Raw genomic sequence first — 15,564 nt, 5'->3', positions numbered from 1 at the left:
CCACAAACAGGCCAGGGCAGGAACTAATCTAATAGCATGTTTAAGTTTTGCTTATTTGAGTTAAGATTTATAAAATTTAAGAGAGGGAGGACATTAGGTTATCTAGTTCATCTCTCCTGTAAATGAAGAATCATTTGTTGGGTATTGGTGGATAAGGGAGAAGATAAAAGCTTACTTGAGTAAAATATAAATACTAAAGTAACTTTTAGTGTTGCCTTTTTGATGAGGCAATCTCAGTTTGGAATACTTATCTGAAACAAAACAAAAAACAATCAACAATCCAAACAGATCAGTTAATTGTTGGAGTGTGGGAGTGGCCTGGAGAAAGGACTTTTCAGAAAGGGAAAAATTCACTTTTGAGCCAAGAAATAATGTGAAAATATTTTCTGAACCTTCATTAGGTCTTAGAGGTTTAGTCTGTATACTTTAATAACAAAAAGCATAACCTTTACTTACAGAAGTCAGTTCAGCTTTTACATTTCTAAGTTCAGCTTCTCTTTGTTCTAGACTGAGCTTTCGGTTTTCTTTCTGCTGTGTAGAAGATTCCGTCTGTTGCTCTTGTATTTGGCTTTCATAACTTGCAAGTTTTTCAGAGATCTCTTTAATACAAGCTAGAAGATCTTGGTTTTCATTCCTAGCTTTCTCATTGACACTCCTCATCTCCTGGATGTCTAATTGCAATGCTTCTTTTTCTGACAAAACTCCTTCTAATTTTTCTGTTAAGAGATTCTTTTCTTTTTCAAAGTCTTCCAGCAAAGATCTGAGCTCTGTATGCTGAACTACATTTTCTTCTTGAAGACTCTCAACTTTCTCCTGTAAATTAAGAACTTTTTCATTATTCTGCAAAGTAAGGCTCTGTTTTTCTTCTTTTATTTTTGCCAAGGATTCATTTGCAACTTGCAATAAATTAATAGCATCATGTTCCTCATCATTCTCTGAAAGTCTGGATCCTATTTGCTCAAGTAAATTGTACAGCTGAGTTTTGACAAGTAATGCATGTGCTTGTTCATTTTCAAGTAACGTAGTTACATGGTCTTTTTCTTCAACAGCAATTTGTAACTTCTTTTCTAAACTTTCAGCTTGTTCTTTAAACACTAGCCAATCCTCCTTTTCAGAGGTAACTTTCTCCAGATCACTACTTATTCTGTCTTTTTCCATATTGATTTTCTCATTTTCCTTATGAAGAGTATTTGCTTGAGACAATAGACTCTCTCTATCAAGCAAGACAGCTTTTATTTGTTCCTCTAATTGCACTAACTTTTGGTTATACTCATCCTTCTCTGATACAGCTTCTTTTAGTGTCTCTGTTAAATCCTCTACATTTTTCTTCAGTTCACTGTTGCACTGATTAACAAATTCTACTTGTTGCTGAAGTTCCAGAACCTTTTCTTGTTCTTTTTTACACATTTCTTGGAGATTTTCTACTTCTTCACCAGAACATCTCAGGTCATTTAAGATACCATCTTTTTGAGAGGCCAGACTAGTCATCTTTTCTTCCAGTTCTTTTACTGTGGCCTCTTTTTGACAAAGACAGATTGCCATTGCCTCGTTCTCCTCCTGAAAGCTGATTATTTTATGTTTAAGTTCTTCTACTTCAGCTTGTTTAGATGATAATTTTTCTGTTTCTTTCTGAAGATGATTCACAGTTTCAAGAAGAATATCTTTTTCATTGAAAGCGGCTCTGAGTTTCTGCTGTAGCTCACTAACATCAGAAGCTTGCTGCTGCTTCATTGATTCAAACTCCTGGCTGATTTTTCCAGCTGATTCTCCTAATTCAGTCTGTAGAGTTTCCAAAGTTTCCCTCAAACTCTCATAATTGAACACTGCTTCTTCCTTCTCCTGTATGAGCTTTAGATACTGTTCTTTAAGATCCTGTATTTCAAAAACCAATGCCATATTTTCTTTTTCTGAACTTGACAATAAAGTCTGATTTAGTTCAGAAATCTCTCTCTCATGTTGTTCTCTCAGATTTTGAGCTTCTAGGTTAAGCTCTTTTATAGTGATTTCATATTGGTGTCTTGTTGCTTGGAGCTCTGATTTTAGTTTTTCAATTATACAACAATGATCTTCTTTAGCAAGTTGCAGTTCATTAATTTTAAACTCTAGGTCTTCCCGCTCATGAAAATACTCATCTTTTGAGTGCAGGATTTCCTCCTCCAGTTTTAACTTAACATTATTCATATAGGTTAGTTCATCTTTTAATATACTGTGTTGGGATTCCAGTTCTTTTAAAATATGTTCTAAGTGTCTGACCTTTTCTTCCATTTTTATGTCCACACAAGTTTCTTGTTGTACATCTGTAACATCTGCCTGGTTTTCTTTATTTTTATTTACAGCTTCTCTTAGTTGTTTCAAATCATGTTCATATTTCTCATTACTAACATATAGTTCATTTGCTGAGCTTTCTTTTTTTACCAACTGATGCTCTGTTAAGTCCAGGTTTGGCCGATTTATCTGGTTTCGTTCCTCTTCATACTCTTTAGAAGAGGTTTCAAGCTGACACATCAATTCTGATACCTCTTCCTGGTGTGTACCCTTTAGTTTTATAAGCTCCTCATGCAGATTATTGATTTCACTACAGTAAAATTTAGAATTATTTTTGATAACTTCTTGCAGATTTTCAATTTCTTTGTTTTTCTCCTCACTGATCGCTTCCAACTGTTTGTTCAGACACAAAATCTGTTCCTCATACACATGCTTAATTTGCTGAACCTCTCCTTGTAGTCTTTTAGTTCCTTCTTGTTGATTACTATGCAGTTCAAGCTGTTCTGCAAGCCTCATTTGTTTCTTCACTTCTTCCTGTAGTTCTTTCTGCAGTTTGGCTAAGTTTTCATTGTATTTGGACTGAGCTCTCACTACTTCATTCTTAAGGCCTTCAGTATCTTTCAAGTGATCAATGCTTGATTGTTCCAACTGCTTCTGCAGTTCTTCTGTCTTAGTTACAGCAGCCTAAACCAAACATACATGTCAATAAACATATAGACAGAAACTTAGACAAACTAAAATCCAAAGTAGATGAAAACCCAGCATATGACTTCCCAATTAAAAAGCAGTGACAAAAAGTTATTCATCTGTATAATAAATGCCATTTGGACTCATGCTAGTGTGGAAATCAGGTATTAGCAACCAAATCAGTTAAGTTTTACAACCTGACAATTTATCAAGTAATTCAGATAGCTGCAAACTTGGATACTGTGATCTCTGAATTGAGAAAGTGTCTGTCTCATGTCTGACCATGGAAATTTTGAGTTTGGAATAAACAAGTCCTTCGTGTTGATTAGTGTACCAGAGAGGGATGTCCTATTAAGTTTTGTGGCCTAAGAAAAAATACCTTAAAATCCTAAATTATTTGAAACAAGGAAAATGTCATTTGAGGACGTAATTTAGAATGGGAGAAAAAAAATGTACAGGCAAATTGGGGGCGATAAAGGGCACACTAGGAACAGAAAATTCGCTGCAGGAAGTGGGTCAAAAGACAAAACGTAACAGTGCTGGCGAGATCAGAGGAGAAAGCTGAAAGGAATCCAATTACTATCATAATCTGAAAAAATTCTTTCTACATTTTTGTAAGGTCTGCCTATGATGCTGGAAAACCAGGTGCCAGCTCATGCCAAGGTACCATAGACTCAGACTTTAAGGTCAGGAGGGACCATCATGATCATCTAGTCTGACCTGCACCTTGCAGACCACAGAACCTCACTTACCCAATCTAGTAATAGACCCCTAACCTCTGGCTGAGTTACTGAAATCCTCAGATCATGGTTGAAAGACTTTAAATTACAGAGAAGCCTCCATTTACACAAGTTTAAACCTGCAAGTGACCCATGGCCCCATGCTGCACAGAAAGACGAAAAATCACCAGGGTCTCTACTAATCTGACCTGGGGGAAAATTCTCTCTCGACCCCAAATACGGCAATCAGTTAGACCCTGAGCATGTGGGCAAGACCCACCAGCCAGTCACCTGGGAAAGAACTCTCTGTAGTAACTCAGAGCCCTCCCCATCTAGTATCTCACTGCTAGCCACTGGAGATATTTGCTGCTAGCAGTTGCAGATTGCCTGCATGTCATGTAGGCAGTCACATCATACCATCCTCTACATAAATTTATCAATCTCAGTCTTGAAACCAGTTAGATTATTTGCTCCCACTGCTCCCCTTGGAAGGCTGTTCCAGAACTTCACTCCTCTAAGGATTAGAATTATTTGCCTAATTTGCCCAAACTTGTTGATGGTCCCAATGCCTCAGTTGAATACTGACCAATACATAGCTAAAATCAATCTGGCTTACCTGTATGTTAGTATTATTAAAAGAGGTATTATAACAACATGTTTAGTGGGTAAACTTTACTGAATGATTGTGAGTTGTTGCAAGCATTAATCTCACTTATAACGTCTGTATCCCATACTGTAAGGTAATATTTGAGCATTTGCATTGTAAGCCTTTGTAACTGTAAATCACCAGACAGGAGAGGGACATTAACTAATGTGAAATACCATGCTCCAATGGGAGGTGTTATGTCCTGCCCAACGAGGAAGGCGCATCAACCCCAGACATACTAGAGTGGAATGAGGACAAAATTCTTTGTGGTTTACTCTCCCCCAATCTCCATGAGGATGAGTTTTGGAAATGAATTCCTTCCATCTGTGAGTTTGCAGCTCAAAGCAGAAGGGTGGAAGGGAATTAAAAACCCCCAACAAGGAGGAACCGTATCTCATTGCTGCTTGGATTCTGAAGGCAGGATTTCTAGAAATAAGCAAGAGATCCCCAACTGCTTAGCCAGGGTTAGCCTAAAGGTCCTACAAGCTTCTATCACCTTTTGACACTTAAGGCTGTAACTCATTTGTGTATGTATGTTTACCTGTTTTAATCTTGTAAATAACTCATATTTCCTATAAATCTGTATATAGTTTGTTATAGGATTGGCTACAAGTGTGATCTTTGCTGTGAAATCTAAGCTGCAATGAACTTAGGGTAAGTGACTGATCCTTTGAGTCTAGAAGTAACCTGAACATTGTTGTGATTCATGATATAAGGGATCATCTATCACAAGGGTAGGCTTGCCTGTGTGACAAGATAGATCGGAGTACCCAGGGGGACTGTCTGTGACTCCATATTTAAGTTGTTATAGTCACCTGAGGAGTTTACACTTGAAAACTGGTTGGTGAAATCTAACTACAGAACCCACAGTCAATGTGGGGTTTGTGCCCTGGTTCTGCCGAGGTTGGTACATGTTCTTGAGACATGGCAGGACAGCTTGCCACTGACCATTTAGTCTGTGCATAATCCATTTGTTGTAAGACTTGTAAACAGGTATTGTAATAATTTTGGAAAAGTTTCACATTGGTGATTAAAAATATATGAACTATATGAGTATTATTAACTAACACGAACACAAGAGAATGAGGAAAAAAGGGATTAAAAAGTGAACCATACAATCATAATTATTAAACTAGGAAACAAAAATACGATGGACTAGAAGTGTTTTAGCATAAACATGTTATTGCCCATTTCACTACCTCTGCTTCTTGTTTCCTTTTAGCATTTTCTTTTTTGAGGATTACACACTGCTGCTGGATCTCTGCTTTTTCCAGAAGAACATCATCCAACCTTTCTGTGAGAGCCTAATTTGGAGAAAGAGAGAGAGAGAGAGAGAGAGGAAAAAAAAAAACTGTTGGAAAAAAGTGAAAATGCAAAAGTCTCAGCAGCCTTTGTGAGGCAATGCTACAGAGCTCAGACATTAGCCTTGAGATTTTCTGCTCCCTGTGCAATAGAAAATACAAGAATTACCTTCAATCCACAGAGAGAAGACAGTGAATAGTGACAGCTATGCTGCTAACAGAACACCTCTCACAGTTAATCACTGAGCAGAACGGACTTCTTGCACTGGAAAACTGGTTTCCTAAAGGTTTTATTATTTATATCGCCAAAAAAAAAGCTTAAGTGTAACATCAAACTAATATTTAAACTATCTGAATCTTGTTTCAATAGTTTACAAGTTCTTATACTGACTTTTCATCTTAGTAGCTACATAAGTTACTTCACTTTCAGCAAGATAGATGCTTTCACTACTAAACTGAAAGTACAAATCTAAAAATATTTGAAAAGTGTATTTATTCTGACAAGATTTTTACATTGTGAATATTTTAACTGTTGGACTTAGTAAAACTGCTGCAGCATTTCTTTATAGTGGCAGTGCAAATGTTCATCATCATTAACTGAACTACTCTTCTATAGAAGGAGAAACTTAAGAAAAGAGGATTAACATTTTACCAGTAATTTTTCATAAAACTGATACAAAAATTAATTATTTCCATATATGAAGTAGGACCCATGAGATACTTGGGGGAGGATGATAAAGAAAGTGTCTTGTGTGCATGAGAAGGACTGATCCCAGACAGTCTGAGTAAAACAGTTTGCTATTCAGCAAACTCCACTGGTAGAAAGATTTACATAAGTAATTTATTATGTATAGTACATCAAAACCTAATTATACATTCCTACCTGAATAATATCATCAGCTCCTCCAGCAGCTGGTTTTGATTTGAGTTCATCAATCTCTTTTTCCAATTCTAGAACAAAAATGTTATTTGTATAAAAATTCACCATAATCATTGTTTGACATTTCAAAGAGCAGATTCTGTCACTTTATGCAATTATACATATAATTAATGTATTACAATAAATAAATATAATTAATGGTATAGCAACAACATCAGATTTTAAAAAATTCAAAACATCAACTCAGTTTAAGTTAAGAACTTCCTGACATATTAGTATTTAAAAGTCACAAAACCACCAAAATGTACATTAGGCTGAAACTTGATATATAAAAATGTAGCATTTGCCTCAAATAGATGGGTTAAAAGTTATGAAGCACTACAGTAGTGAAAGAAAAGAGCAAAACATTTAATGCTATCTCCGCTATTCGTCACATTTTTTTCCTAAATCAGATAATCTTTCCATAGATAACCCAAAATGGTGTCTGAAATCTTTTACTATTTCTTTTCAAAAGAAGCAATGTTATCTGAGTAACTGAACAGTAGCTAACTTATTTAAAAACATTATTATATCCCTACAGCAGGGTTGCATGATACAATTTGTGAAGAATATGTAAAATCAATTATTAGGCTCGGAGTTTCCACCCTTCCTTTGCCAACATCAAAACTTACTACTGTATGCCATGACAAGAAAAAGCAAATACTCTAGCAAGTATGGGGAGCAGACATTAAATGAAAGGCCCCACTACAAGATTCAGTTTAGTTACTCTCTTAAGGAAGCTGTGTTCTCTCCCATCATACTCCTCCATCCTTGCTTGGTCAGAAAGGTTTCCTATTAGATCAATACAATGCCTCTTCTTCCTTCCACTCTTGGCTTTCTACTGCCATCCTCTCACAGAAGTAGGGAAAATGGGACAAAATAGGTTGCTGAAAAATCTAGGTTTTCAAATCCAGAGGTCAAAAATTGTAACAGAGAATATTATTATTAAGCCAATAACCCCTCCCATTTTTTTTTTAAAGTAATCAGCCATTTAAATTGCTTTTCTGTATGGTACCTGTGCATCTTGACTTCACTTTCTGTGTAAGTATCATTTGCTTCTTCGCAAATTTGATGAGATCTTCTTTGGGCAGCGTATCCAGCTGTAAAATGTAGATAGATTACAAAACATGCTTTCCCTAAGTCAGATGACTATAATACTGAACACAAGGAATATTAAATGTCTGACTTTCAAGATATTAAAATTCAGGGTATGAAACATGTCTTATCATATGTCTAGAAGCACAATGTAAATGTACAGTGCCATACAAATGACTTACCAATTCTACATTACCTATTACAAGTTTACTCCACAGGGATTAAGTAGGCAATATCCATTTGAAAGTAAGACTCAATTGTGAAGGGTTAGCATTCAGAGAAGATGGGTTAACAATCTTCAGACAAGTGAAAATGTAAGGCATGCCAAACTGAAAAAGCTAAGGAGGCATTTGAGAATCATGTAAATTGCTAAATGTTTTTAACATGGCATGCTGACTTAATATTGTTGTTGTACAAGTGGGCAGTAAATTTAAATGAAGAAATCTATACCCATAAAGAAATGAAAAGTCCATTGTTAGAACTGGATGCTGCCAAGTGTTTTCTAAAGGGTTAGCACATTTGTTTTCAGTAATATCTGTCAATAGAGTTAACAAGATTTTTCTTCAGCATTCTCCAAAGTTTAACATGATTCTCTAAGTTTAACAACCACAATTCAATTTTTGCAAATAGAGGAGTCAATATTTATCTTTTAAAATTAATCTTTCTTGAATATTACCCCTGTAGTCGTTAGTACAGTAGACTGTAAATGAGTCACATTTGCAAAGTTTACCTTTGATTTACCTGTTCCTGGTGTGGCAAAGGAAGCCACCATATCTTGTCCAGCATCTTGCATCTAAAAAAACAATAAAAACAGCGTAACAGAACCGAACTCTTCATTAGACTACTAATGGAACTGATTAAGAGCCTGTTGTACCCTGACAGTAATTACTGCTCTAGTAGAACTTGGAACTCAATAAAATTAAGATATTTTTAAAAAGAAAAAGAAGAAGAATAATAGAAGAGATGAGCTCAGACATCCATCACAGATAGCTGTATCTGGATAGATGATTCACTGCATGAAGTTATGAACCAATATATTCTTAGAAATCTAATGTCTTTTACATATGTAATTTCTATCCAAAGAGCTGGTGTACAACTGACCGTAGGCAAAAATCTACTTATTTTATTTACAACTGGTCTGGTAAGTATGGCGCAATAACCTACTAACAAAAGACCTGATTTAAAGATGTGGACAAATGAAAATGCTAGTGGAGGAGTAGTATTCAAACAAACAGTGATTTTATGGTAAGATCTCCCAAACTACACTCAGAGAGGTTTACATCCTCATCATGGAACAGGTTTGGAAGGTGATTTAATGTTCATATTTGGGAAGATAGAATAATATAATGTAGGGCTGGAAGAAACCGCAAGAAGTTATCAAGTCCAGCCCCATGCACTAAGTATATCTAGACCACCCTTGATATTCGTTTGTCCAATCTGTTCTTAACTTCCAATGATGGGGATTCCACAACCTTCCTTGGAAGTCTATTCCAGAACTTAACTAACCTTTTAGTTAGAAAGTTTTTTGCAACATCTAACTTAAATCTCCCTTGCTGCAGAGTATGCTCATTACTTCCTGTTCTCTGTGTTCGCTGACAATAGATCACTGTCCTCTTTATAACAGCCCTTAATATATTTGAAGACTTCTTATCTGTCAGTCTTCTTTTTCCAGATTTTTTTAGCCTCTACTCATAGATCAGATTTTCTAAAGCTTTAATCATTTTTGTTGCTCTCCTCTGGAGTCTCTCTGATTTATCCATATCTTTTCTAAAGAGTGGTACCCAATGCTGGACACAGTACTCCAGCTGAGGCCTCACCAGTGCCAAGTAGAGCAGGACAATTGTATCGAAGAAATGGGAGGTAACACTTCTGTTTATATACACCAGAATAATATTAACCTTTTGTACAACTGCATCACATTGTTTACTCACATTCGATTTGTGGTCCACTATAATGCCTAGAATCTTTTCAGAACTACTACCACCTAGTCAGTTATTCCCCATTTTGTAGCTGTGCATTTGATTTTTCCTTCCTAAGTGAATTGATTTGCATTTGTCTTAATTGAATTTCCTCTTGTTGATTTCACACCAATTCTCCAATTTAAGGTCATTTTGAATTCTAATCCTGTCCTCCAAAGTGCTTGCAAACCCTCCCATTTTAGCGTTTTCCACAAATTTTATAAGCATACTCACCACTCGATTACCCAAGTAATTAATGAAAATATTTAACAGTACTGGAGCCAGGACTGAAAGTTTCACAGCAAACCATAAAAACTACTCTTTAAGAATAGTCTTTCAACCAGCTGTACACCCACTTACAGTAATTTAATCTAAACCACATTTCTCTAGCTCGCCTATGTGAATGTCATGTGGGACTGTGTCTAAAGCTCACTAAAAAAAAAATCAAGATACATCATATCTATTGTTTCCTCCCAATCCACTAGGCCAGTAACTCTGTCAAAGAAGGAAATAGATTGGTTTGACATGATTTGCTCTTGATAAATACATGCTGGCTATTCCTTATAATCCCATTATCCCCTAAGTGCTTACGAACTGATTGTTTAATAATTTGTTTCAGTATTTTTCCAGGTATTGAAATTAGTCTGGTTGGTCTATAATTCCCCTGGTCTTTTTTTTTTTTTTTTTTTTTTTTTTAAGATATGTACTAAGTATCCCAGATCTAATTCAGGTTTCTCTTAAACAGAAGCTGATTTAATGACAAATTATCAAAATAGAGAGCCTTGTAAAATAAATATGAAAGTAAATGTGTCTAGTTTGATACTGTGAAAAGAATGGTGAAGCAGGCATACAATTTGTATAGAACAGAAATATTACCTACAACATAAGACATCTAAATACATCTTACTTACCTAAATAATCTTTAACCTGTTCTTTCCCTATTTAGGCTTCCCCTTTGTTGTTAATATTAATTGTGTTGAGTACCTGGTCACCACTAAGCTTCTTAATGAAGACTGAAGCAAAATAGGTATTAAATACCTCAGCCTTTTTTATGTCATCAGTTATTAGCTCTTCTTCCCCACTAAGTAGAGGACCTACACTTTCCTTCATCTTTCTCTTGCTCCTAATGTATTTAAAGAACCTCTTCTTATTGCCTTTTATGTCCCTTATTAGGTGTAACTCATTTTGTGCCTTAGCCTTTCTGATTTTGTCCATACATGCTTGTGCTCTTCTTTTGTACTCTTTCTTAGAAGTTTGTCTTTATTTCCACTTTTTGTAGGATTCCTTTTTGATTTTCAAGTCATTGAAGAGCAGTGAACTGGAAGAGACACTGCTGGTGGAAACTCAAAGTTCAAGCAAGGGCATATGAAAAAGGGATTGGGACTGCACACACATACCTTATAGGAACTCTAAGCGGACAGGATGAGAGACAACATAAACTGTGTAGCAACAAAGATTTTTCTGCCATGTTGTAGGTAGTATTTCCATACCATAAAACTGTATGCCTGCTTCACCATTCTTTTCACACTATCAGACTAGATGCATTTACTTTCACTTATTTTACAAGTCTATTTTGAAAATATGCCATTAAATCATCTTCTATGTAAGGAAAACCTGAACTAGATCTGGAATGCAGTTAATTGGGGACAATCACTGATGGACATTTACAACTGACACAGATCTCATAAAAGGCATAATGAGAAATATGAGCCCAAGAACAAACTAAGGGCAAGGGAAGTTGCAATACCTCTCCCCAAAGTGCATGGAAGGGTCAGAGCCCACCTAAACTGTACTATAAAGATATGACCGAAGAACATACAAGGCAGAAAGCAAAGTTATATCATCCATTAAAAAACTCTAAATACCTGAAATAAAGTTAATATTTCAGAAATAAAGCAGATATTAACTTTTTGGGGCAGGGACTTGGTTTTACTCTATATTCTGTGAAGTGTTAAGCACACTGTCAGCACTTAAAATGATTAATAGTTGGTAATGTTACTAAATGACAAACCCTACCAACACACTGCTGCTATATGTACTCATATACTGTATTATTAATATAAAAGTGTATAAAATTGAGTCAAATGTACTGTTTACAAATAATTGAGGCCTACAGTTCCTTGTCATATTAGAATTGTTTTGGGGGTATTTGGTTTTTTTGCATTTTTTAAGCTGATGTGCACGGAGCTAGAATTTAACTTCAGGTTTCCAATTAACAACAAAAATGTTACACTGAGTCTTTGCTCTTCCAACCAAATAACAACTTCTACTAGGCAGGTATTTTTGTCGTTGTTTTGTTTTCTTGCAAGAAATTCAGATACTATAGTGATTGTGAGGGGGAGGGACGGTCATGAGAGAGAGATCAGCTAAAACTTGGCCATGGGTCAACATGAGAGTTTTTATTCCTTCCACACCATTAAAGGTGTGGTGTGTGGGACCTTGAGTTTCTTCCTACTTATATTGGCATATGGTACTTTGCCAGTCTCCATTGAGATTTATGGGATAATTTTCATTTATTGGCATACTTTATTGCACACTAAGAAATTTCCTGAGGCAGTCTATCTCATTTTGTATTTAAAATAGTTAGATATTTTAAAAACATTTAGTGCTTATGAAAATGAAGGTTAGATAGCATCAGGTAGGTACAATGCAAACAGATTGCACAGAAATACCAATACCATTGTGATCCATGGACTTTCCTGATATGTAACTGGATTTAATCAATTTATTCTACATGGCAAATACAACCAACTTGAAACTTCCTTTGAAAGTATCTTTGTTTCTCTTTGTAAGTGCAAAAAAGTTACATGAAATATACATGCCCCAGTGCTTGTGTGTGATAAAAAATACTTGGCATTTGCCATTACATTTATGTAGTTACTGGGTTATTTCATTTGATCTGGGGAACTAAGGAAATCGATTAATTTAGCATTCTTTTAAAATATTGTCAAGATCCCTCACAGTTCTTGAGAGCTCTTATTAGGCTTTATAATTAGGCTTTAGGTTCATACTGATCTAGTCAACCCCAGCTTGGTCAGGATGGAATTTTGCCTCCCACAGTGAAACTCTGAATAACCCAGCAGGTGCATAGCACTGTTTTCACTTTCCTGTGAAGCATGAGATTGGTATCTTCCTTTTGGGAGTGGTGCCAGACTGGAAACGTGCATGTGGTGTGTTTTAGCATGGCAATCACCACCTTACTGTTACCATAAAACAGTCACAAGCACTGTGAAATGAGAGGATGTAGACAGCTCTCCTCCTGCCAACATATAAACACCTTTGCTGTGCAGTTTTCCAGAAGACACTCGTAAGCCCACCTGATAGTGGTATCTTCCCAAGAGTTGTCAGAAGGGAAGGGCCCCAGCTAGAAACCAGTCTGGACTCACATTTTTTAAACAGACTACAGTTAAAGCCAAGGGTGACACTAAAGGCTTGTCTACACTCATGCTTATGCCAGCAAAACTTCTGTTGCTCAAGAGTGTGAAAAACTGAACAACATAACTTTTGCTGGCATAAGCGCTAGTGTAGCTGCGTTATGTGGGCAGCAGTGAGCTCCCCTGCGGACATAATAAAACCACCTAAATAAATGGCAGCAACTACGTCAGCAGGACAGCTCTCCCACCTACACAGCGCAGTCTACAGTAGTACATATGCCATCAAAACTTGTATGGCTCAGCAGGGTTTTTTTCACACCCCTGAGTGACAAGTTTTGCCAGTATAAGCGTGAGTGTAGACAAGCCCTTAGGCCAGTGTTTCTCAACCTTTTTGATACCAGGGGCTGGCTTCCTATCCTGTGTCAGGGAGACCTCAAGCTTCCTATCCTGTGTCAGGCAGATCCTAGGGACCGGTGCTGGTCCATGGACCAATCCTTGAGAAACACTGCCTTAGGCTATGTTTACACTACAAACCGTACAGTGGCACAGCTATACCACTGCAATGTTTCCTGTGTAACCCCTCTAGGCTGACCAGAGAGAGCCCTCCCGCCGGCATAACTGCTCCCATGGAGCGGCAGTACCTATGTCAGGCGGAGAGCGTCTCCCACCCTCACAGCGCTGTCCACACCAGCGCTTTTGTTGGTGAAGCATAGATCCGTCAGGGGTGTGGTTTTTTCACCCCCCCCCCCTCAACAAAAGTTTCACCAACAAAAACGCTGGTGTGGACATCGCGTCAGGCCACATCTTCATGTAACCCACAGCGCTTCAGTCGCTGCAGACAGACACTTACAACAGGCAGGGGAGCAGCGTGGAGGGAGGTCGCACACAGGGGGTGGGGGGGGCCGGTTCCCCTGGAAGGGGGCCGTGGGAGCGGGATCGGTTGCACACGGAGGGGGGGGGGTGGTCCCGAGCGTCCCCTGCGGGGGGGAGGGGCGGTCGCGCACGGGGGGGAGGGGTGTCCTGCTCAGCCTATCACGGAAAGGGGGGTAACGGTCGCGTGCGGGGGGGGAGGGGCGCCGCCGGGTTGGGGGTCCCGGCCTGCGGGAGGTGAACGAGGTCGGGGCGCCCAGCAACGACGGGTTAATTCCCCTCCTCCTCCCCGCCCGGGCCTCGCTCCGGGAAGGCAGCGGCCGCCGGCCCCTGCCCCGCACGTCAGCGCCTCCCCGCCCCGTTACCTCCATGGCGGGGCCGCTGCCGGCGGGGTCGGGGGGTCGGAGGGGTTTCAACGCCGCCGCCGTCGGCGCATCCTGTTCCTGCTTCCGCCTTCGTCATCACCCCTCACGCACCGCTCACGTCAGCAGCAGCCGGGGACCCGCCTCAGGTCAGGAGGTCGCCGCAGCTTCGGGCCCTGCCCCCCTCCTTCGGGGCGTGTCTATGGGAACTAGAGAACGTGGGGGCGAGGCCTAGCTCTTGCCCGCCAATCGCCTCAACCCAGGCCCCGCCCCCAACCCCGCGGGCAAGGTCTAAGCTGGAGGGAGAGCGCTGCTGAGCGCTGCCGCTGCCGCTTCAGACTCGTGTCTCGTGCGTGCCCCACCCGCGGCACCCAGCCTGAGAGAGAGACTCGCAGACCTGCTGCTGCGCTGCGCTGCGCTGCGCCCCGCCGGGCTTGGCTGAGCTCCACCAGCTCCTAGGGTAGCGGTGGCTCGGGACGGTCCCGGGCGCTGGGTTCGTGTCCGCCCGCTGATGCCACATCACCCATCGCTGGGCGCACTCCAGGCGGCTCAGCGGGACTGGGTCCACCGGGGGGGCCCGCTCCCGTTTGTGAATCTGGCCCCGCTCCCGCTCTGCTTCCCCCCTTTTCCGCGATGGTCGCACAGGCAGGACCCTAGGTTGCAGCCTGAGCTGCAATGTTTGCACTGCAATTAAACAGCCCCTTAGCCCTAGCTCCGGCAGCTGGCAGCCCCCCTTTTTAACTGCAGTGTAGACATACCCTCTATGTACAACGCAAGTTTTGAGGATTCCACTGATCTTGTGTTGATTTGTAGAGCCAAGCTGTGGTTTATAGGGGTAGGCTAACTGAAACTGGGTTAGGCACTCCCCAAGGCAGGCTGGAGGTAGCAGAGCAGACTGGCTTGGCGTATTAGTGACCAAATTCTGGGGCTGCCCTGACCTTGCATGAGTTCTGTACTCCCTTATTTAAATAATGGGGAAGAGTGTTTAGCAGTGATTTTCTGTTTTGTTGGTTAGGGCTCAGGAGTGTAGTCACTAATAAGGGCACTGAATTGCATGGGAATTTAAACAAGATGGGTGGAATTTGAATGCCTTTTTCTACAGTTGAGGAACTTTCCCCACACCTTTATGGTCAAATGACAAGTGAGGGGATTTGTTTAAAGCACACATTTCAGTAGGATTAAAAAGTTGTAAAATCATTACAAGGAAAACAGTGTAAATGTAGAACTGATATTCTAGGAATCAGCACAGGAGGAGCAATAATGGTGCCCAAGGGGCAGGTCTCACACTTTCAGATTTCTTGCAAAAGTAGTACAAAGAAAAGTGAGACATTCCAGTGAAAAGGTTGCCACAAGCAATGGTAAGAGTTC

The 15,564-nt window shown here is 39.5% G+C and overlaps 1 protein-coding gene across 2 annotated transcripts in view; it reads right to left on the bottom strand.

Moving 5' to 3' along the window:
* Positions 1 to 14,304, bottom strand: part of GCC2 (GRIP and coiled-coil domain containing 2) — a 44,085-nt gene extending 29,781 nt beyond the window's left edge. For both annotated transcript variants that reach the window (XM_067563615.1, XM_067563616.1), the window contains exons 1-6: positions 14,200 to 14,304; positions 8,363 to 8,425; positions 7,553 to 7,637; positions 6,502 to 6,569; positions 5,517 to 5,621; positions 457 to 2,949 (exon numbers count right to left, since the gene is read on the bottom strand). In XM_067563615.1, the coding sequence (XP_067419716.1) occupies positions 457 to 2,949; positions 5,517 to 5,621; positions 6,502 to 6,569; positions 7,553 to 7,637; positions 8,363 to 8,425; positions 14,200 to 14,205 (2,820 nt within the window). In that variant the 5' untranslated portion in view covers positions 14,206 to 14,304. The remainder of the gene's footprint in view (positions 1 to 456; positions 2,950 to 5,516; positions 5,622 to 6,501; positions 6,570 to 7,552; positions 7,638 to 8,362; positions 8,426 to 14,199) is intronic.
* Between the last annotated feature and the right edge of the window lie 1,260 nt (positions 14,305 to 15,564).

Source organism: Emydura macquarii, unplaced genomic scaffold, assembly GCF_026122565.2.
Source record: "Emydura macquarii macquarii isolate MOO-44397 ecotype Brisbane River unplaced genomic scaffold, CSIRO-AGI_Emac_v2 contig_2531, whole genome shotgun sequence".
NCBI lineage: Eukaryota > Metazoa > Chordata > Testudines > Chelidae > Emydura > Emydura macquarii.
This window is presented reverse-complemented; position numbering and strand designations above follow the sequence as displayed.